Raw genomic sequence first — 23593 nt, 5'->3', positions numbered from 1 at the left:
ACCAGTAGGTGGCGCTCTTTAAATTGAAGTATTTTATATCTCCAAATCCGTTTGTTGGATTAACACCAAACTTGGTATACTTATTGTCAATGCCCTCCTGAGGATAACCCTTAAAGATTTCATTGATCGGCCCCTAGGTGGCGCTCTGGCGGCAGTTTAATTTAATAAGTGTCACTGTGCCCAGACCATAAGACTTAAGGCAATGAAATTCATAGGGGTGGTATAGACTGGTCCCTGTAACGCATAAACCCCAACGGCAGCATGCCCGACACGCGTGTCCTGCGAGGGCCCGTTAAGTACTGCGCGCAGTCCTAGTTAGGGCCCGAGCAGGCAACGACCTGCGAGGTCCCTATTGTATTTCGAATGATTATTTATTATTTTTTTTTTTATTCTTCTTCCCAAATGATCGCATTTTTCACTGCCTGAACATACCCCAAAACTCATGAAACTTTAAATATAAGTCACACATGGTGAAAAATTTTATAATCTGTTGTCATCCTGAATTTTCACCACTAGGTGGCGCTATAATAAAGGAAAGTGCGTTTTGGCTAATAACTCCCACATACTTTATCGCACATTCAAAAAACTTATATCCACGCGTTCACTGAGTTGTGCTGAATCTCGTGATATAGGCCACTCCCATTTTCGCCTCCCGTTTTTTTTCCGCAAATTCGAGAAATGTCGCAAACCTACTTTTTCAAACTCCTCCTAGGCAATTTCATCGTTTTGCACCAAACTTTGCACACAGCATCTATGGACCCTCATGACAAAAAGTTATTAAAAGAATTTTGATTACCCAAAGAATACTCAAGTTATTAAATAACAACTTCCTGCAGGTAGCGCTATTATCAAGACAAAACACAAAGTGTTGCATATCTCCACATTGGTGTGTCTGAATGACATGAAACTCAGGTTACTACTTCCCCATGAGCCCCTGAGGCTCTCTACAAAATTTTGGGCGATGACCACTAGGTGGCGCTCTTTAAATTGAAGTATTATATATCTCCAAATCGGTTGGTCGGATTAACACCAAACTTGGTAGACTTATTGTCAATGCCCTCCTGAGGATAACCCTTGAAGTTTTTAATGATCGGCCCCTAGGTGGCGCTCTGGCGGCAGTTTAATTTAATAAGTGCCACTGTGCCCAGACCATAAGACTTAAGGCAATGAAATTCATAGGGGTGGTATAGACTGGTCCCTGTAACGCACAAACCCCGACGGCAGCATGCCCGACACGCGTGTACTGCGAGGGCCCGTTCAGTACTGCGCGCAGTCCTAGTTATTATGATAATTTGAAAAATTCCAAAAATATCTAAGAAGAAAAGATTAATAAGGAAAAATACAAAAAGATTTATTATAAGATTTATCATAAAAAGATTTATAATTAAAACAAGGTTCATGTTGTGGCCCAGTAATCATTAAACCTGCAAACAGACGACATTGTCACTGCTAGAAACAATAATTACAACAATAATAATAATGTCCCGTGTCCTCGGCCAGGCTCGGCGGCGAAGCAGGCCTTCAGGAAGCAGCAGCTGAGGACGTGGAAGCTGCAGCAGCAGAGAGAGCAGGAGGAGAAACGGAGACAGGAGGAGGACGAACGCCGCAAACGAGAGGACGAGATCCGACAAATCCGAGACCTGTCCAATCAGGACGAGCAGTACAACCGCTTCATGAAGCTGGTGGGAGGGAGGACGAGGACGCGCAGCAAGGTGAGACTCAGACACCTGGGGACGCTTATTCGTTTATCAACTTTTTTCTTTTGTTTTACATCTGTCTGTTTCAGAGAGACAACTGTTACTTTTCATATTGATTTAGCTGTCTGTAAGTTATTATCAATTTATCTGCTTATTAGTTTATGAATTTACAGCCCTGCACAAAATATTTTCGGTTTCAGTAACTGCTTGTTAACTAGGTAATTTTAGAACACTGGAATCAGTTTTTTTTTAAAATTCACATTTGTATTAATGTGTTTTTTATGTGTATATTTATCTGGTTCTAGATTGTCTTGACGAGTTTAGGTTTGGGTATCACATTCAAACTGATACCGGTAAATTAGAAATGGTATATTAGTCGAGAACTCCAGCAGCGTCATTCGACTAACGTACTGTGAATTAATAAATCCTCTCAACCAGCTGCTCTTAGGTACAGAAATTGGGTACAAATTGATTTATTTGATTTAATGTGGATTGATACTCCTGTAGTACCAAGGTAATTTGGTCAGTACGCTTAAAAATAGAGTTCGGTACACAACCTCAGTCAAGTTGTGCTGAGTCAGGTGTCTTTGTGTTTGCAGTCCACAGATCGAGAACACAGGAAGTCGGCAGGTAAACAGGGACTGGACTCCTCGGGGAACCTCTACCAGTATGACAACTACGACGAGGTGGCGATGGACACGGACAGTGAGACGGGTTCTCCAGGTGAGACGGCGGGGACGCTGATTATATATAAATATAATGGGCAGGCCTAGAGGTTAGAGAATCCCAGGACTGACAGGTCAATGACTGAAGTGCCCTTGAGCAAGGCACTGAACTAGGCCTTTCACAATAACACATTTTTTAGGACGATATATTTTCCCAGAAACTATCACGATAAATGATAGTATCATTGATGTCGTTTAAGGACTCTTTTATGCCACTAATACAGTCATGGAAAAAATGATTAGACCACCCTTGTTTTCTGCTTGCTTTCTTGTTCATTTAATACATGGTAAAACTAATGGACGAGTAAGAAAGAGCAAGTGGGTGATTCTGTTGACAGTGAATTCAGGGGGGGGGGGGCTCTTCATGTCCAACTGTAGTTTTTGTTCCCGGCTGAGTAAACTGGGTGGGATGGTTACGTTTGAAAAGTACTTCTTAGTTCCTGGGTTCTCGCTCATTCTGCAAATCTGAAATGTTCCAACAGCACACCGGCTTTCGCACCAATTCCATTTATTCTGCCAAACTTTTTTGGAATTGTGCAGCCGTCGGGAGGCTTGAAATGTGCTGCCCACTGCTCCTAAGCACGGTGTGTTCACTGGTCTGAATCTTTATCGCAAGCAAGTGTCTTGTTGTGTTTCAGTGGCATCACCGACTCACAGCCAGCTTTCTGCAGAGCTTCCAGGAGGCTTCACTCTGTCTCTGTACACCAACGACTGCACGCCGTTTGGACCGGTATGACCTTTATCCCCCTCTTCATCAGCTTCATCACAGACGTTCACCATGATTTAATAATAATAATCAGAGCCAATTTCAGTTCACTTTTGCAGACAGATAAGATTCGTCTCCTCATTCATAATTCATAAATAATAATCTTCAATAAATTCTCTAAAACATCAAGGTTTCATGAGCCAGTACGAATCTTTCAGATGAGTTCTTAATGATTTATTTTTTTAACTCAGAGAATAAAATTAATCTCCATGTGTTTTTCTTCTTCTCTCTGACAGGACTTCCCTCAGCCCTTCCTCCCCCCGCTGCTGTCTGGAGGTCCTCCCCCGCCTCCCCCTCTCCCCCCTCCACCAGATGACCTGGAGCCTCCTCCCAAACCTCCCTTTGCTGATGAGGAGGAGGAGGAGGAGATGCTGCTCCGGGAGACCTGTCTGATGTCCATGGTCAACAAGAGGGTCACTGCCACAGAGGTCAGTGGTCGTGGTCTGCTGCAGGTCTGCTGGTCTACGTTCCTCTGTGTCTACAGGAGAACTTTTAACAGGTCTGTGTTCCTCTGTGTCTGCAGGAGAAGAGCTCCAGTGCTCCGGCGTCTCCGGACTGTCCGCCGGCCGCAGCGGTTCAGCAGCCAACCAGAGGCAACCTGAGCACCGTCAGCCTGAACACCGTCAGCCAATCACGAAGCAACAAGTTCACCAGAGGACACCACGCTGCCAGAACGCCTCTGATGGTGAGAACCATGCTGTTAAGTTTTTAATTTAAAGATTATTTTTGTGGGTAAAAAAAATATATCTACTGACTCAATTACTAATTAATTACCAATTCATTCAGGGATTCTGTTTCTCACCTGTCTGTCTCTCTCTGTCTGTCTCCAGCTGCCACGACACAAGTCAGTCGTTGTTTCTCTGAATGATTCAGACGACAGCGACTCTGACCTGGACGCCTGCAGCTCCACTCAGAGCGCGTTTGGAGGTCTCGAGTTCATGATCAAGGAGGCCCGGAGGACCGTGGAGGTAAGTCCACTTCACTGTCCCTGATACTCATAAAAAGGATCCACTTCACGGCCCCTGATATACATAAAACTGATCCACTTCACGGCCCCTGATATACATAAAACTGATCCACTTCACGGCCCCTGATATACATAAAACTGATCCACTTCACGGCCCCTGATATACATAAAACTGATCCACTTCACTGCACCTGATATACATAAAACTGATCCACTTCACTGCACCTGATATACATAAAACTGATCCACTTCACGGCCCCTGATATACATAAAACTGATCCACTTCACTGCACCTGATATACATAAAGCGGATCCACCTCACTGCCCCTGATACACAAAGTTGTAAAAAAAAAAATATATATATATATATTATCAGACAGTGATCAATGTTGTGTGTGTTTTCCAGGCAGCAAAGCCAAAAGCAGCATCGGGTTCTGAGAAGGAGAACAACCCGGTCAGAACCCCGGAGGCATTACCTGAAGCTAAACGGGTGGAATACCGCCTGCTGAAGGAGGAGATTGCCAGGTAACTTAGACACATTGCAGACACAGCACAAAGACACACCTAGGGCTGGTGATAGGATGCATTTTGTGGTTTGATAGAGAAAGAGAACAAGTGGAGAAGTGATTGTTTAATGGACATTTATTCCTTCTGACGTCAGACTCATCTCTGACATGCTGACAGAAAATGAAGGCATGTGACAGAGGCTGGACACCTTATCTACTTGTTATGGCACCGTGCCAGTTATTCGTAGACAGTGCATAGTCAACATGTCACACAGATGAAACATATGTGTCTGCTTGGGTGTGGTCACAGCTTATATGGTCAGCATATCAATATCTTCTTCAAATGTTCAGTAGACACAAAGTATGTTCCTGAAATACAAACATCCCATAAGTATTAAGTTTGCTGGATTTACAAATGCATGCTGTGGAGAATCACAAATAATATATACTAACAGTTAGGTATCACCACAGATTTGTTTTTAATTGATCAGATTCAATTGATATCTGATTGAATCAGGTTCAATCAGATTTCAATTCGATTGCATATATTTCAGTTACAATAAAAACTGAAACTGCAGCTAACTACTGTTGGCTAGTAGCATACAATAACACAATGTCATGGCAGCTGGGTGTCTGAAGTTTCTTTTAAAAAGGACAGTAATTGGGATGCTGTTGATAAATTAGGGGGAAAAAATTGATGCAGTGGATGATGGACAAGCTTGTCTACCTCACTGCTTTTCTGTTAATTATTTTTAGGGACTGTGGTGTTGACATTAAAAAACTGTGTGATATAGAGTCATGCGAGACTAACAGAGTTAAAGATCATGCAAATAAGGGAAGACAGGTTGGCCAAAAAAGACTGGTCAGTTTAAAGCTTCACACAAACACAGGATACATATATAAAACACAGGATATATATCCTGTACTAACTCTGTTAGTCTCGCATGACTCTATATCACACAGTTTTAAGGGCCCGGAGAGAAAAGAAACAGACTGATAACTTTTTTTAATGTCAACACCACAGTCCCTAAATATAATTAACAGAAAAGCAGTGAGGTGGACAAGCTTGTCCATCATCCACTGCATCAATTTTTTTATTTTGCCGTTAATTGTTTTAAACTCAACCCTAACCCACACCTGTCCCGATGTCCCCTTGTGTCCTCTAACAGCAGGGAGAAGCAGAAGATGCTGAAGGACCACAGTCTGAGTCCTCGGACCTCCTCCTCCCCTGCCGTCTCTGTCTCCGACTCCAATCCATCAGGGACAGCTGCCGCAGAGCTCAGACTGTCTGAGGCAGAACAGAGACTCAACAAGCACAGGTGGGACACCCGCAGCTCAGACAGACGTCTGTCCCCTGTATGTCTCAGGGAGCTTCTGCATGTTGGTGCAGTGGACACTAACTAATCCTCTGTCACCTGTGTGTTGTTGGTAGAGTGGACATAGTAAATAAACCTCTTTCCCCTGCATGCCTCAGGGAGCAGTGGACACTGTTAATAAATGTCCTGTCCCACAGTTTAAAACTGTGGACAGAGTAACTAACCATCTATCCCCTGTGTGTCTCAGGGAGCTGTTGCAGAGGGACGAGGCTGTCCTCAGACAGCTGCTGCAGCAGGAGCTGAGGAAGAGAGAGTCTCTGAAGGCCGCCGAGGCCAAAGTGTCTAAACTGAGGGAGCAGCTGCAGGCATCCGAAAAGATTGTGGGCGCCAACAGGACGCTGCTGAAGAAGCTGCAGGAGCAGGTGAGAAGACACTGTCCACAGAGGACACACTCACAGAAACATAATGAAAATAGGGCAGCACAATGAATCAAATTTTTAATCACGATCAAGATTTTGGCTTCCCATTATCAAATTCACGTGATCGAGCGATGTTTAAAATGTATCATTTCGTTCATAGAACACTCTGCATCAAAGCTTTTTTAGGAATAAGCAGAAATATCGCACAATATGCATGTGAAAACAGTTATAATTAAAATGTGTTTTGTTAAATCAACAAATAATCACGATAATTAATCGTGGTCACAATATTGATAAAAAGTAATTGTGATTATCATTTTGGCCATAATCCTGTTTGTTGATTCTCTGCGGACCCTAGTTGTGTTTCATCAACAAATTTCTCTGCACATTTTGAAGATTCACATGAGAAATGCTTGATGGAAACACCCAAACTGGATTAAAAAATGCATTTTTTTTACACTCGTTTGAGGTGTTTTTTGTCTTTTTCCAAAATAGTAATGCACTAAATGGGAGATTGAAACCCTTTTTCCGAATAAATTCTGTCATAGTGAACATTTAACTCATGACTGATCAGCTGTTTCTGCTCTGTAAGTCAAGGCAAGCTGACATGAAAGAAAAATTACAAATTGCCCAATTAATCCAATTCCTGAAAACTTAACCCTGTCCTCCTCCACCTGTGACACTGTGTTACAAACTGTCCTGTACCTGTGTATCTGAGTTTACCGTCCACCTGTGCAGGTGCACCGTGTTGAGCACCGGGTGTCCATAAAGAAGAGTCTGGAGGCGCGGTTGGAGCAGGAGCTGACTCAGGCTCAGCTGCTTCCTGTCAGAGGATCTAAACGCAAAACAGACTCCAACCAGACTGTGGTGAGAAAACTTTGGTTTTAACTTCAGCTCTCTCTGAGTGTTTACAGATCATAAAGTTTACAGCTGAGCGACATGATAACATTTCATGTTGTCCGTGACGCTGAGCTTCTGTAATAAGTAATAATAAAGTAAAAAATAAACTTTTTAATAAAGTGTGAATCTAAAATCCAGACAGTCAGACCTTTTTAAGGACAAAAATGTCCTATTAAAACACATTCTTGAGGTTGTACTGTTTCCTGCTGTTTCCTGCCTGTTTTCCTTCTGCTGTCTGATGGAGCTGTTTGATCACATGCAGAAAAATTATTAAATAAAAAATAAAAATTTCCCAAGCATGTAGTAAACGAAATAATTACAATAAAACAAGTGACTTTATGTGGCAAAAAAAACACGTTTGAGAACCGCCTCCTAAAACTGACACACAAAAATACTATTTATACGTAATTTCTTCCTTCGACGAGTCTTATAAATAACTATATAAATAAATAAAATGAATAATAATAATAATAAATAGTATAATTTAAATTAAATTTTATTGTAAATAATTACAATAAAACAAGTGACTTTATGTGGCAAAAAAACATTTCATTTTTTTTTATTTATATAGTTATTTATAAGACTCGTCGAAGGAAGAAATTACCTATAAATAGTATTTTTATGTGTCAGTTTTAGGAGGCGGTTCTCACCTGTTGTAACTCATGAATATTAATAAGTGTCATTAATAATGATCAGAGTTAAACGGCATCGTTATCTGCAGACAGACGGACAGCTTCTGTTGTTGTTACAGACGTTAATCTGTTTTGAATCTGGATAAAACCGGAAAGTTGCAGGTGACTTGTCAACGGTAATAACACCTTTTAAAGGTAATGGCGATACGGTTAGATAACGTTTCTATTGCTAAGCAACGTTAGCTCCGTGGTAACTGCAGTTAGCTGTCGGCTGCTGCAGTTTCCATAGAGGTAATAACGGGTAGGGCACCTGTTGTCGTGTTAGCACCTGTGTTCAGGTGTTTCAGTCAGAAAATAACGAATGGGTCAGTCTCGTTAGTACTTGTGAGCAGGGTTAAGTTAGCCGCTCGGTTACGTTAGCGCTGTTAGCATAGTTGAACGTTAGCGCTAGATAGCATGGTGAGCAGCATGTTAACGTTAGCTTTTTTTTTTCATTTCAAAAACTTTATTGAAAAAGGTTGCACATACAAACAATTGTATATACAACAGCAGACAGGTGCGCCAATATGTATAATGAGAAATAAGCAAATAATAAGGTTATCATTAGTAATGCCAATAAACTTAAAAAAGTAGAGAATATAAATAAAATGACAGAAAAAAAAATAATAAAGGGAACAGAATGTAAATACATTATTCTGTTAGCATGTTAACGTTGGCTTCATTTAGTTATTATAATGCTATGACGCAATAGTTTACAGGCTGATGTAAAGTTTACCTCATATAGAGGTATAGAGACTGGATCCCAAACCGGACACATCTGCAATGCCGCACTTTCTGATGTTTTCAAGGTCCTTTTGAATTAGATCGCCACCACCAGTGTAGGTATAATTGATTTATACATACTTAACAATCTATAAGTGAAATTTAATTTATGTACATGGAGATTTAGATGTCTAATTACAATACGAAAGTAACTTTGATCTGTAACTTATGTAGAATAAAATTAGATGAATGCGGGTTAGTTTTTCTGTATTTGAACCAAACATGCAGGCTGAAGTCATTGATTTAGATTAATATATTAAAACAAGGAAAACATTTGTGATAAAAAAAAATAATTACATTTTGAAATCTGACGAAATATTACTGTATAATCAATCTGTAGTTTACACAACCATGTATTTAGAATTACTTGTATATATATTTTTTAATATATTTGTTCAGTACAGTGCCACATACTATATTTGTATTAAATATACAGCTGCAGGTATTTACCATCACACATAAATGTTTAGGTAAAATGCTAATATAGCTTTTTATTTTATTCAACTTTTTCATTTGTTTTTCTGGTGATCAGATTTTTCTTTGTGGTGAATAGAAACTCATCCAGCCATATATGACTGAATATCATCTTACACATTGTTGTAACTCCAGATAACTTGTTTCTATTTTATACATTTTATAATACCATATATATGTTATGTTTTTTTACTCTTCTAGCTGCTGTAAGAAGTGAATTTCCCTGGTGTGAAACAATAGTTTATTTTAATAAAAACGTGTCTAATGAAAGATGATTATAGTCATGTGTAGAACATGTTTATTATATACTAACTGATATTAATTTCAAGTTGTTGAGGTGTGATGACAGCAGCTTTCTCCTCAGAGAAACTATAAATAATAAATATTATATACATTAAACAGTGTCTGAGGCAATGCTGCAATTTGTGATGTTAAATGCAGTGTTTCTGTGTGTGTTTTTGTGTAGCCCGGGAAGTTGCAGCGTGTGGACGGCACTCCTCGTGGGTCGGAGCGTCAGTTTGCGGAGCTGATTGCTCAGAAGCAGCGTCTGCAGCAGCTGGAGTCAGAATACGCTCTGAAGATCCAAAAGCTGAAGGAGGCACAAGCGCTGCACAACAAAGGTGTCACGCCATTAGAGCTGCCTCCTGAGCTGCCACCGGAGCTGCCGCCATCAGCCTCCACACCTCCTGAGCCTCAGAACCAACACCCACCTCCCGCCGCCCCCTTCACCCTGTCCCAGCCCTCCCTGCACGACCTCACGCAGGACAAACTCACACTGGACAGCGAAGACGTCCCAGAGGCTGAAGACCACGAAGCAGAGCTGACATCCAGCGCCACAGCGGCTCCTGTTAGAGGAACGCGACGGAACTCGCTGCGTCAGTCCAACAGCTCCTTCACCAAACCAAACCTGGAGCAGCCGAGCGCCACCCCGACTAAAGACAACGGCGGCAAACCTGCCAAGACGCCTGCCGGCTGCACGCTGCCCACAGAAGAGTCCTCCGGGCTGGACGTGGACGCTCTGCAGTTGAGGCACCTGCAGCAGCCGCGGCTGGGAGAGCTGCTGCAGAGGGAGCTGCAAAGACTGGGTGGACGTGTCCACAGTGTCCCCATGGCACAGGTGACCACATGAAACACAGTTTATTAAAGAGTTTGTTCGTTTTAACAATCTGAAAAATTTAATTTACAAAACCCAGAATTCGAAAATTGAAGGTGTTAACAGTCTGTACAGGGTAAAAAAAGAGTTCATTCTGAACATTTAGTGAGTTTCTCATGTATGCATGTCTCTCTTTGTCTGTCTGTCCATGTTTCTGTGCAGGTGGTCTCAGTGGAGCTGGACCCAGCCACGACCCAGTCAGGGAGCTCCGAGCTGAGGCCTGTCCCGTTTGGATCCTATCACAGCCCTCTGCTGGTCTTCAGGTCCTACAGGTCCGTTTACTGTAGTTACACACAGTTATTTCTGTCACAAGAACTATTTTTGGTAGAGGATTTATTGTCCATGAAATTTTTTGCAATAAATGTTCTTGTCATTTTAAGACCATATTTAGCCCATGATATAATAATAATAAAATAGGATAATACTCCAAGTTCACCATTAAACAAGTTCAACATTTAAATATCCTGAATAAGTGAAAATAAACCACACGAGTAAAACAATAAATCAAATAGAAAATGTTAACATTTGAATAAAGATTAAGAATTTGGCAAAGGGGTATAGGGGGTTACTTTTTAAACTTGTAATAAAAAATATAGTTTTTTAAGCAGCCTGCTCAGATTTTATTTTAACCAAGTTTAGTTCTGCTCTGTGGAAGGAGCTGATGGTTCACACCTGGACAACATATCACAGCTCTAAAAACTGAAACCTGCTTATTGTGTGTGTGCAGATTCAGTCCATACTACAGGACGAAGGAGAAGTTATCTCTGAGCTCCGTCACTTACAGCAACACCATCAACCCAAAGACGTGTTTCTGTCGATTCGACCTGACGGGGACCTGCAACGACGATGACTGCAGATGGTGACCACACATTAAATATTATTATTAATATTATTATTATTATTGTCTCCTGTATGGTCTGACACATGTCCTCTGTCGTCCTCTGCAGGCAGCACATGAGGAACTGCACTCTGACTGGAAACCAGCTGTTCCAGGACATCCTGTCCTACAATCTGTCTCTGATCAGCTGCTCTGAGATCAGCTCGGACGAGGACGTCAGCGTGTCCACAGGTTAACCTCAGAGCAGCACATCTCTGTTCTCGTGTCTGTCCTACGTGGACACTTTGTTCATGTGTCTCTCTGTGTGTCTGTAGAAAAGTACATGAAGAAGCTGTTCGGTCCCAACAAAGACCGGATGGGCGTGGACCAGAAGGCCGTCCTCCTCGTCAGCAAAGTCAACGAGAGCAAGCGACACGGTGAGACTCGGTTTATTTTATCTCTCCTCTTCATCATGGAGGAGGCGTCTCCTAACCTCTGACCTCTCCGTCCTCCTGCAGTCCCTCCATTCACCACCTGTAAAGACATGAGGAGGTGGAAACCCAAGCCGGCAGGACAAAGCAGCAGCAGCCCCGCCGACGACAGCGAGGACGAGTCCGCAGCCGAAGACCTGACACCCAGGAGACACGGTGAGGACGAGGAGCCGCAGAGAAAGATGAAGGCAGACTTTTGGGTTAGATCAGTCTAATTCAGTCTGTAACAGGGTTAGGGTCTGACTCAATCTGAGGCAGAAAGTTCACCTTGTCTCTTCTAAGGTCAAACCAGTCTGTTTTTTTTAAACAATATTTTTTATTCAAGTGCATATCAAACTTAATGTCGAATCTACAAACATTTTCATTTATATCCCCTCGAACATACATTCATTCACACAGACAAAGAAAGTGAGTAAATAAAATGGACAGTGACAACAAACATCAAACTAATGGAAAAAAGTACTAAAATGAAATAAATAAGACTAAAGTGGAGCAAAATAAAAAGTAAAAGGCAGGATCATTTCATAACCTGTTGTTCAGTCAGTGTTATCCATTTCATTGGTCAGGAATGACATAAATGATTCCCAAATCCAAGTAAACTCCTCCTGTTTACCTTTAACAATGTATGTCAATCTCTCCAGTCCAAGACAAGTCATCAACTCTTTCTTCCATATTGCTAGTGATGGTGGTTCTAAATTTTTCCAATATGGTCAAACCAGTCTGTTGGATTAAAGTCAGTCCCTGAACGTTATTTCATATTTATGTTCAGAAGTCTAAAACAGAAGTAATGTTTATTATGTTAATTTAGTACACAGTGTTCTGTGTGGAAACTCTGACCTGATAACAGATATTATTCTGTCTGTCTTTCTGTCTGTCCAGAAGGCGTCTCCGGGGCCAGCCTGTCTGCTGTGGACGTCTGCGTCACGTCGGAGGACAAGCGTTATTTTGTCAGCGAGACGGACGACATATCAAACTTGGAGTCCAGTGTCCTGGAGAGTCCTCGAGACACTCAGCTGTGGATCAAGTTAGCCTTCAAATACCTCAACCAAAACGAGACGTAGGTCACAGAAGACTGATCCTTTATTAGCACTGCTCTTAACTTTAATAGATATTCCTTCATTAGTCCCACGACGGGGAAACTTCCAGTGTTCAGGCAGCAAAAGTGTACAGCAAAAATAGAAAGAAGCATCAAAAGAAAAACAATAAATATTTAACAAGCAATATATACCAGAAGAAATAAAAAAGTATTAACAATTTAACAAGAGAAAATATGGAACAATATGATGTTCCTTTATGATGTGTATTACATCGTCTCTTCTTTACTCTTTAATATAAGAAGTTAATAGTAGTTTCTGTACATTAGCATTACTTTTAGTTGATTTTTAGTTAGTCTTTATTATATGTTCTTCACTCTTTAAGTTAATATGAGTTCACACTTTAATATAACGGGGTTGATGTTTGCAGGTCTGCAGCAGAGTGTCTGGAGGCGGCGTTGAACACGTTGTCGCGTGCTCTGGAGAGTAACTGTGATAACCCGGAGGTTTGGAGTCACTACCTGATGCTGTTCTCACGGCGAGGCAGCAGGGAGGAGGTCCAGGAGATGTGTGAGATGGCAGTGGAGCACGCGCCCAACTACCAAGTGTGGTGGAATGTAAGTCCTTGTTTCTTCAGGGAGCCGAACACAATTGAAGTTTGAGTGAAATCTCCCCCTTTTAGTATGTAAGTACTCATCTAAAACATGCAATTTACAACAGGTGTAAAATACTGGAAAAGCTTGAAAATTGGCCTTGAAAGTCTTTTAAAAATGCTTGAATTTGACCACTGCTAAAGTGTAACCCTGATGCATGTTTAGAAGTGGTGGCGCCCCCTGTAGAGCCATATGACAATAATTTTACAAACTTGGTTCAATTTTGTTATGAAACATTTTCTGGCCATTTTGTAAAATACGTTTCTGACATATAGGGTGCGTCCCATGTCGTCTATTTCGCATCCCTGCATCCCTCACTTGCGCCGTTCACTTGCGTCTTAGTCCCGCCCACCGGGGATGCATGGAGAGACGCAAGTGAGGGAAGCGAGGAGAGGAGAAAGGATTTAAGACAAATGGGACGTCCTTCCCTCCGGAGCGTCACGTGAAGTGACGTCCGTTTCTAATGACGGCGGCAGCGGATCACAGCTGGATCAGCTGTCAGTCGCTTTAACAGCTGGAGACATGCACTGATGATAATAATAATAATAATAATAATAATAATAAGTGTTTTCTCTGTTTAACAAACACCTGCACATGAATAACAACCTCCATTGTGTATTTATACTGTGAACTGTGTCCAGCTCAGGGGCACGGGAATGTCTTTATATAATTTATTAATTATTATTTGCTGCTGTATTAGGACAACTATTAGGGCCAAGTATGAAAAAAAAATACGGACCCGGGGGAGGGGGGTAATACTGGTCCATGCCTCACTGGGTCCGTCCGGTGCCACACACATACACACACAGACACACACACACACACACACACACACAGACAGACAGACACACACACACACACACACACACTTCAAAAAGATGAATAAAGATTCCATAAACCCGGCTCCATGGCAGCGTAAAGACGCATCACATGAGGATGACCGTGAGGAATGAAGGCTGGGAACAATAAACCTGCTGCTGTGAAAAAAGTTTAGACGAACGTTACACTGTAACTGTCAACAAGAAGCAGAGGAGGTCTGAAAGAGAGACAGCGCTTAAAGCAGACAGCACCTTAAACAGAGCGAGTGATGGAGAAGAAGAGACATCCCGCAGGTAGAAAGGAATGAAATGTGGTGATGTCGTAACATCACCTCATGTTATCTGTTTTTAATCATGCCATGGTGGCTGGGTCCCTCTCCCCTGGGTTCCTATTTATTTATTTATTTCGTATATTGCCCTAATACGCCGTCGTAGTAGACGATCCTGGTGATAAATTAATTATTTAATATACCAGAACATGATTGTGTCCGCTGAACACCGGCCAATATTTTATTAGGTTAGATGATGAAGGTAAAATGTAAATTATGTCACTCAGTAATGATCAGCCTCGCGTGGTACTGATGAAAATGACAAACAATGTAAAAGTGTTTCTTGCTGACAGACAGACTCTCAGACTCTCTACTGTTTTTTTTTTTTTACTTTAATAATATCCATAATAAATCTGTATGGTGGAAAAAACAGATCACGAAAAGGAAAAAAAGGAAAAAGGAAAATAACTTCTAGAGCGATGTTTCTCTTAATTTATTATAAATGTAGAAATATGTTTGTGGTGTTTTTGTTGTTCAGAGTCACAATAAAACAGATTTTAATTACATGGTGAATCATATAAATAAAATATAAAACTTGTGGTGACACACTTTAGTTTAATCTGTGATCTGTCTTCACTCCGGTATCAAACTACAGCGATGTTGATGTATAACATCAGTCCGATCAGCTGCTGCGTCTATTCAACGAGTCAGGGGGCGGGGCCACCGCTAAAAGACTTCCGCATAGGATTCTCTCGTGTATCCTCGCTTGTGCCTCCTCCGATATGCCTCCTCTATCCTCTATCCTCTATCCTCCGATCACAAATAAGGGCTTTGGGACGGTCGTAAAGATAGCGCCCGCGAAAGAACTTCCGGTTCAAGCGAGGATAGAGGATAGAGGAGGCGAAACTTAAGGGCTTTGGGATGCAGCAATAGTCTGATGTTGTGTTATTACATGCCAGTTTGTTTGCATCTGCACCACCCCGTAGTGGTTGGTTTATTTGAAACTTGAAACAGGAATTTTCAGATAATATGGACATAATGTGAAGTGTTCACCAGTGTGACAGGAGATTAAAGTTGTAGCTATAGAAATAAGACTGTATGAGATGTTTGACTGGTATTTGTCCTCTGTCAGTATTTGAAGTTGGAGAGCTCATTCGAGGGGAAGGACTATGTGTGTGAGCGTCTGCTGCAGTTCCTGCTGTCTGAAGCATCTCCTGAGGTCACAGACAGACTGTCCTTCCAGCTGATGGAGGCTCTGCTCTACAGAGCCCACCTCAACCTGTTCACTGGACACATGGAGAGCGCTCTGGCTATGTTGCAGGTGACACAAACTGTCTGAAACACATTAGGGTTGACTCTGAATATGCGCAGGTCTTTGGTTGTGCAGTTAACCCTCTAAACCCCAATGAGCAGGTTCAGGGCATTTTTTGCCCCTTTTTACGTTTTATTTCACTGCAGTATATAAAATATAAAAATATATATATATATTTTTTTTTCTTCTTGTAAGTCACTTTGGATAAAAGCGTCTGCTAAATGACTAAATGTAAATATATAAATATATTATCTAAGTCCTGCAGCTCTATGGAATCAACTCAATCATGGCTTTTGTCCAGAATAAGACCATGATAATGACGTAAATCATAAAAAAAGAAAAATCATAAGTTTAATTGAATTTCTCTGATAAATTAGTATCTTCAAATTTGGAATAAAGTGGAATTTATATACACAACACTTTTCCAATTTCCCACAAGTGTCACGAATGTTGGGGGTGAAAAAAAGTTTCCCCACATTTTCTATATATTGAACTATTTTCATGTTTCCAGCCTCCTGTCCTCTTCTCTCGATTCTCAATCATGGCTTCACAGTGTCACTGAGCAGCACAGAATTTAAGTTTTTTTTTAAGGGATCTGGTTTATGCTTTATTTTTGGACATGTGTTAAATGAGACCTAAAGAATAACAGTAATTTCGAAAGAAATACCACAATTTTTAAGCCCGGCTTTGGTTATTTTTTCCAACAGAAACTTTCGTAACCGATGATCGAACGAAAAGCTCAAACTCCAAGAATAATGGCTTTTTTTTTTTTTTACAGTTTCTTTCTACCATAAACAGTGTTTGTTTTTTTTGTTTAAATGAAACAAAATATTCATAGGGTGAATAACTTCTGTCCAGGGGAAGATAAACAAAACATTTTTTCCTGTTTGTGTGCAGAACGCGCTGAAATCCGCCCTCGACAGGAGCGTCGCTGAGCACCTGACTGCCGGCGACCGCGCTCTGCTCTGGCTCTCTTACATCCACCTGACGGAGTTCGACCGGCTGCCGTCCAGCCTGTTCGACCCGGCCGAGTCCGGTCCGTCCAGACTGGTCAGCAGGGAGTCCTTCCTGCTGCCCTGGAGGACGCCGCAGGACGTCAGCACACCGCTGCCAATCCTCATCGCTCTCTTCCAGGGTACAAAGGACACCAAGAATAATCAATCTGATTGAATAATTTTACATTTATAACCCTAAATGATACTTAACGTTTATATATTTGATGTTGTTTATCCGTCTCAGATGCCGTCCATCAGTGCAGCGATGAGTCTCTGTCTCAGAGTGAGAGGACACTGGCCTGCCTTCCTCTGCACACCAACCTCATCTTCCTCTACAGGCTGCTGGACAGGTGAGAGGGGGACCACCTGGAGAGTGATCATCATTTATTATTTTCTTGTGACAGAAATGGTGAAGGCTGGAAAACAGTTTTTGGATTTAACTTTTGAGCTTTTGTTACAAACCTTAAATGTGATTTGTGAGTGTTTTCTGCAGAGACACACAACATCCCATCAGATGGGTTCATGAGGCAGCTGTTGCTTCTCTGCTCACTATTAAATCTGAAAAAGAACAAAAACAGAAATAAAACGCTCACTTTCCTCCTGAACGTCTCCTCTAACTGGATGGTTTATTCAGACTTGAGGAGACAATACCGACACTGAGTTCTGTAATTTTACCTTCAACATGATCATCATCAGCCTTTCTTGTCCTCACCAACCAGTTTACTTAACTCATCTGAAAATTAAAAAACATAATTTGTGTGTAGAAAGACAGAGTTTAGGCAAATGTGTGCTCTGGAGGTCTAATTTATTTACTGATGTTTCTACGCAGTTGTAATAAAACCAATTAAAGTTTCATTAGAGGTCAAACATCATGTTTTTGCTCCATTTATCCTTCTTTTTTTAATCCACAATTCAATTTCAATTTGAGTGTTTGTGGAGTTGCAGACAGTCTAAATCAGAGCAGACTGTTTTTAATAGTTTCTGCAGAATATATATTTTGTTTTGATGTGAGACAGAGGGCCACATTACAACCTGATTTACATGATCTGTATTTTTTTTTTTTTAATTGAGGAAGCTGATAGAAACAAACTGTGCAGCCTGTTATTCATAATATTTATAAACAATGCTTTCTGTCAGTAGGTTTTTCTAACTGTCTGTATTGTTGTTGTGGTGTGTCCCTGCAGGTTTGATGAGGGCGTGTCTCTGTGCGAGTCTCTGCTGGCGTCCTGTCCTGAGTCGTGCGTTCTGCGGGACGTTCTGGCCGACCTCCACATCAGGCGGGGGGACGGCGACCAGGCAGTCAGCATGTGGCTCCACGCTCTGGCAGAGTGTCCCAACAACGCCGAGGTCTTCTACCACTCGTGCACCTTCCTCATGGCTCAGGTGAGCTCAGATGTTCTGTCACACACTCTGAACTCGGCCTCAGAGTGACAGGATGTGACTTATGGTGACTGTCGTTAACAGGACAAGACGAGCGCCATCGCCCCGCTGTTCCGAGGCTTCATCCTGTCGCTGTGTGAGGAGGAGCAGCAGAGTCAGAAGAAGCCGGTGGATGTCCTGCGGTGCGTTCACTGACCTGAACCTGACGAACACCATGTGGAGTCCTCAGATGAGTTACAGTGTGTTTTTGTCTGCAGACACGTGCTTGGGTTCCCTACTGTGGAGCTGCTCAGAGGACCCATCCTCAGGGAGCTGCAGGAGCAGCTCAGCCAGCAGACGCCCTACCTGCACCTCATACATTGGTCAGCCTTTACTTACTTACTTACTTACTTACTTACTTACTTACTTACTTACTTACTTACTTACTCATTTACTTACTTACTCACTTACTTACTCACTTACTTACTTACTCACTCACTTACTTACTTACTTACTTACTCATTTACTTACTCACTTACTTACTTACTTACTCATTTACTTACTTGTTTACTCATTTATTAATCATTCAATCATCCCACATCTTAAGGAGGATTTTATTCTAGACTCCTCACAGGAAAACCACAACCTCAAAGTTTCTCCTGTTAATCTAGTTTTATGAGCTTTTTTTATCACTTAATTTTATTTTCATTTTGACAAAAGCAAGAAATACAAACACAATGTCCAACAAGTATTGCTGCCTTGCAACGCTCACCACTCTTTAAATTGAAAATAAATAAAAAATCTTTTGGTACTATAAGTGACATTTATTAATCTGTTGAAACATTTATTTAGAATTTTTGCAGCTTCTGTTCTCCAAAGCTCTCCATGACTGTTTTTTTCCACATTTTATATAGATCGGGTAAAACTAAATGATAATAATAACTATTTGTATTATTATTATTATTGAATCACTGTTTGTTGTTGCAGTCGCTGGCAATGGCTGCACGGCTCTGTGGACGACACGGTGGACGCCTTCGAGAGAGCGCTGGGATCAGCCATGAAGCTGGAGGAGCTCCACAAACTCTGGATCGAGTGAGTGTCCACTTGTCTCTGTCCTGTCTGTCCTCAGTTACCTGCTGTTTAATCAGCTGCGTCTCTGTCCCTTCTATCCTCAGTTACCTGGTCTTCAGCAGCAGACAGCAGTCCAAACTGTTCTCAGATCTGGTCCATCGCTGTCTCAGCACCGTCCCTTCTCGACTGGAGGTTCCTTTTAACCCAGCAGAGTTCTGGAGCTGCTACAGCTTCCACAACCAGGTGAGACACACTCTGTCTGTCTGTCTGTCTGTCTGTCTGTCTGTCTGTCTCTCTGTCTGTCTGTCACTTCGTCTGTCTCTCTGTCTGTCCCTTCCTCTGTCTCTTTGTCTGTCTGTCCCTTCCTCTGTCTCTTTGTCTGTCTGTCTCTTCCTCTTTGTCTGTCTCTTCCTCTATCTGTCTGTCTCTTCCTCTGTCTTCCTCTATCTGTCTGTCTCTTCCTCTGTCTCTTCCTCTATCTGTCTGTCTCTTCCTCTGTCTCTTCCTCTATCTGTCTGTCTCTTCCTCTGTCTCTTCCTCTATCTGTCTGTCTCTTCCTCTATCTGTCCGTCTCTTTGTCTGTCTCTTCCTCTGTCTGTCTGTCATCAGTTCACCTGTTAAAGATGCTTTGTCCCGATTGGCTCTTCAGGTGGTGAGTCTTTACCTGAGCTGTCTGCCACAGTCACAGCATGCACTGGTTCTGGAGAGACTGAGATACGCCATGCCCAACAACACGGAGCTGGGCCTGAGGTACACACACACACACACACACACACCAGGATGAATCCACTTTTGTTGTTGTTGCTGTTAGTTGTTCTCTCAGTTGCCGTGTTGCTCTGCAGGATGAATCCAGCCGTGTTTTTGTTGATGTGTCTGCTACTGTTGTTATGTTAGTTGTTGTTGTTGGTTTTCTCTGAGTTGCTGTGTTGCTCCACAGGTTGCTGCAGCAGGAGTGGCAGGACGGGAACATGGAACACCTGAGGTTCCAGGTGCGGATGCTGAGCGGTCACGCTCCGAGGTGTCTGGCCTACTGGAAGATGTGAGTCTGTCTGATGAACAGGAAGCCAGATGAGTCTGTTTGTAAACAATAATAAAGCGTCCTGAGGTGTTGACAGATGAAGGTGTCGTTACGCTGACGGCGTGTTTGTGCTGTTTCTCTCAGAGCGATAGCCGTGGAGAGCGAGCTAAAGGCGCCATCTGAGGTGAGTCAGTGATGGAGGAGGAGCCACAGACTGCTTCCTGTTCCTGTAAAAAGCATCAGAAAGTGAATGGACTTTGGTCTGCTGGTGATCATGTGACTGAATCTTGTTTCTTCCCTGCAGGCTTTATATAAAGTGTGGACGTTTAGACAGTTTGTTTTGTTTGTTTTTCTCAAACTCGACAAAAACCTCCGACTTGTTTTTCTTTCTGTGAACGACTCGATGCTCCGGCGTGTCGTGTGTCTTTCTCTTTTATGTCACTTTATTTCTGTTGCAGGTTCGACTTCTGTATCAACAGGCTCTAAACAACCTTCCACTGTGTGCTGCCCTTTGGAAACATGTAATTTACCCCCTTCACTTAACACACACACACACACACACACACACACACACACACACACACACACACACACACACACACAAACAGACTGTCCCTGACCTGTTTGCACTCCGTCACTTCCTGTGTCTCAGCTTTACTTTCCAGCTTCAAACTTCATCTTTAGACTTCAGCTTTACTTTTCAGCTTTAAACTTTATCTTTGGACTTCAGCTTTACTCTTCAGCTCTAGACTTCATCTTTAGACTTTATCTTTAGACTTCAGCTTTACTCTTTACTTTACTCTTTAGCTTCAAACTTAAGCTTTAGACTTCAGCTTTCCTCTTCAGCTTTAGACTTCATCTGTAGACTTCATCTTTACTCTTCAGATTTACTCTTCAGCTTTAGACTTCAGCTTTAGAATTCACCTTTAGACTTCATCTTTACTCTTCAGCTTTAGACTTCATTTGTAGACTTCATCTTTATTCTTCAGCTTTACTCTTCAGATTTACTCTTCAGCTTTAAACTTCAGCTTTAAACTGTCTCCAGCTGAGTCGCAGGAAATGACATATTCATGCATGTTCACCTGCTGCCTCCCCTGTCCTCACATCCTCTCTCCCCCCTCTGTCTTCTCTGTCCCCCGTGTCTCTGTGCTGCAGCGCCTGCTGTTTGAAGCTGCAGGAGGAGGTGGAGGAGGAGGAGGAGGAGGAGGAGCAGGTAGATCAGACAGACTGAGGAGGCTGCTGGACAGGTGTCAGCAGGTGGGAGTGAGTCTCCATCAGAAGATGAGTGACGCTCACAGCCAATCAGCTGCAGGACAGACTCAAACACAATAATAAACAGATAGGTGGTTCAGATCAGACGAGGTAAGACAGACGTCCCCCCCCCCGTCCCTCCTCCGGTGTCCCCTGTGACTGGAGCGTCTTAAGTCCGTCATGTACGTAAGTATGGAGCTGCTGAGTGACACCGTTTGTATTTCTGATTCATGCCTCACTTTTCATTTGAGTTAATTTCCTCCCTTTTTGGTTTGGTTTTACCTGAGGGGGGGTCAGCGGGGGGTGGGGGGTGTCACTGTTCTGTTTGACCCCCATGTGTGTCTTGAAGGATGCCTTTTTCCTGTAGTGATGCTGCAACATCTGCACGTTGTCTTTTCTTTGTCTCCTGAGGAAACAAGACTTTTATTTTGATAGTGATCAAACAAAAACAAAGCTACTTCCTCTTCTTCTCCATTGGTGTGAGAGACTCACAGAGACACAGACTGATGCACCATGTTTTTCTTTTTGTCACATGATGATTAAAGAGTATCACAGAGGAGACGGCTGTTTTTTATATGTTCATCTTTTCAATGTTATTAAATTATTTTATAACCAGAAAATCAAAATGTCTCGAGTTTTTATTGATTCATGTGTTCATTATTTATTCACCTCATGGATTCATCTACACTCTATAAAATGTTCTCTAAAAGTAGAAATAAACATCAAATCAACCACCAGTTTAAAACTCATATATATATTTCATACATGTTTGCTGAGACAGAAAGTAGAGGGGAAAATGAACGATTAAGGTCCCAGCAAAGAGACATGTCCTGTTGTCTTTAAAAATGTCTTCAGATATCTAACCACCAGTTATATAGAATATATATATATATATATATATTATATATATATTCAGTTTACTTTACCGAAACAGAAAATCTGTCAGAAAACATGCTCAAAGTGTTTACCCTCTATTTATTTTGATAATTAAACTAAATATTTATTAACAAGCTATGGAGCAATTTCACTCATTCAAGCTTTTGTGTACTGCTTGTCCTTACCAGGAACCTCTCTGTGGTTTAACAAAACAACAAAAAATATGCAGTTCTTTCTACTTTTGCTTTCTAAGAGCGTCATCTGCTAATGGGAATTGAAAACCAAAAACTTGATATGGTGTATAAAAAGCTAAACAGGAAATAAATTAAGTTGGAGATAAACTAGAAAAGGATGTAAGTACACATTTTACCACAGCAGAAGGTCATAGTTTAGATGATTAAAGTACTACTAAGCCACAGTAATGCATTTCCGCCTTGATGTAATACCCCCCTTGGTGTCTGTTTTTATCATGAAGAAGTGACAGAAGCTATGAACAAACTGAAGTTAATTCATTAATATACAGTTCAATTGTAACTACAGTCATGAAAAAAAAAATTAGACCACCTTTGTTTTCTTCAACTTCGTGTTCATTTTAATGCCTGGTATGACTAATTTGTTTGGACAAATATAATGATAACAACAAAAATAGCTCATAAGAGTTTAATTTAAGAGCTGATATCTAGCCATTTTCCATGGTTTTCTTGATAATGATTTTGGTTATTATCAAGAAAACCATGGAAAAGGGGCATTAAAATGAACAATTAATTGAAGAAAACAAGGGTGGTCTGGTCTTATAATTTTTTCCATGACTGTAAAGATAAACGTGGACTCGGTCAGAGATAGACTCCAGAAAGGATCTGATGTATTTTTAGATTGTTTTTTTTTTACATTAATGATGACTGATGACAGGCTGTGAGTTTATAAATAATGTTTGTTTACAGCTGGTTTCCTTGGTAACCTGTAAATCAGACTCACTGATGTGTTGTGTGTTTTTATCAGGACCCAAGCACTGACTGCTATACTTTATTGGAATTGATGAATTGATGTTTATTATTATCATTATTCAAATAAATTGGCTTTTTGGAGGCTTTAACATACTCAAAAAGTTGTAAAACTTTGCACATGCATCACGTCGTATTGTTTTAGTTTTTTTAACTATTAAACCTCAATGTTTTATCCTCCCACTATGTATGTACAGGTACATCTCAATACATCAGAATATCATGGAAAAGTCCATGTCCAGTAGTTCAAG

General features: G+C 41.5%; 1 protein-coding gene across 2 annotated transcripts in view; it reads left to right on the top strand.

The window, feature by feature from the left end:
- The window catches only part of LOC131973225 (zinc finger C3H1 domain-containing protein-like), a 28636-nt gene extending 6557 nt beyond the window's left edge, over positions 1–22079 (top strand). Inside the window, exons 5-35 of one of the 2 annotated variants that reach the window (XM_059335162.1) lie at positions 1501–1712; positions 2297–2420; positions 3061–3152; positions 3425–3616; positions 3712–3873; positions 4019–4156; positions 4562–4680; positions 5831–5980; positions 6225–6399; positions 7135–7263; positions 9691–10341; positions 10540–10649; positions 11105–11236; positions 11325–11446; positions 11530–11631; positions 11713–11841; positions 12568–12742; positions 13150–13336; positions 15592–15780; positions 16669–16906; positions 17011–17116; positions 17951–18149; positions 18231–18328; positions 18404–18508; positions 19113–19217; positions 19301–19439; positions 19846–19946; positions 20134–20235; positions 20359–20398; positions 20673–20735; positions 21370–22079. In XM_059335162.1, the coding sequence (XP_059191145.1) occupies positions 1501–1712; positions 2297–2420; positions 3061–3152; positions 3425–3616; positions 3712–3873; positions 4019–4156; positions 4562–4680; positions 5831–5980; positions 6225–6399; positions 7135–7263; positions 9691–10341; positions 10540–10649; positions 11105–11236; positions 11325–11446; positions 11530–11631; positions 11713–11841; positions 12568–12742; positions 13150–13336; positions 15592–15780; positions 16669–16906; positions 17011–17116; positions 17951–18149; positions 18231–18328; positions 18404–18508; positions 19113–19217; positions 19301–19439; positions 19846–19946; positions 20134–20235; positions 20359–20398; positions 20673–20735; positions 21370–21546 (4763 nt within the window). In that variant the 3' untranslated portion in view covers positions 21547–22079. Of the gene's footprint in view, positions 1–1500; positions 1713–2296; positions 2421–3060; positions 3153–3424; positions 3617–3711; positions 3874–4018; positions 4157–4561; positions 4681–5830; positions 5981–6224; positions 6400–7134; positions 7264–9690; positions 10342–10539; positions 10650–11104; positions 11237–11324; positions 11447–11529; positions 11632–11712; positions 11842–12564; positions 12743–13149; positions 13337–15591; positions 15781–16668; positions 16907–17010; positions 17117–17950; positions 18150–18230; positions 18329–18403; positions 18509–19112; positions 19218–19300; positions 19440–19845; positions 19947–20133; positions 20236–20358; positions 20399–20672; positions 20736–21369 lie in introns of both variants that reach the window. The other variant, XM_059335161.1, reaches the window with a different exon arrangement.
- The last annotated feature ends 1514 nt before the right edge of the window (positions 22080–23593 follow it).

This window comes from Centropristis striata, chromosome 6 (genome assembly GCF_030273125.1).
Source record: "Centropristis striata isolate RG_2023a ecotype Rhode Island chromosome 6, C.striata_1.0, whole genome shotgun sequence".
NCBI classification, from domain to species: Eukaryota; Metazoa; Chordata; class Actinopteri; order Perciformes; family Serranidae; genus Centropristis; species Centropristis striata.
Note: the sequence above shows the minus strand (reverse complement) of the source record. Positions and strands in the feature narration are given on the sequence as shown.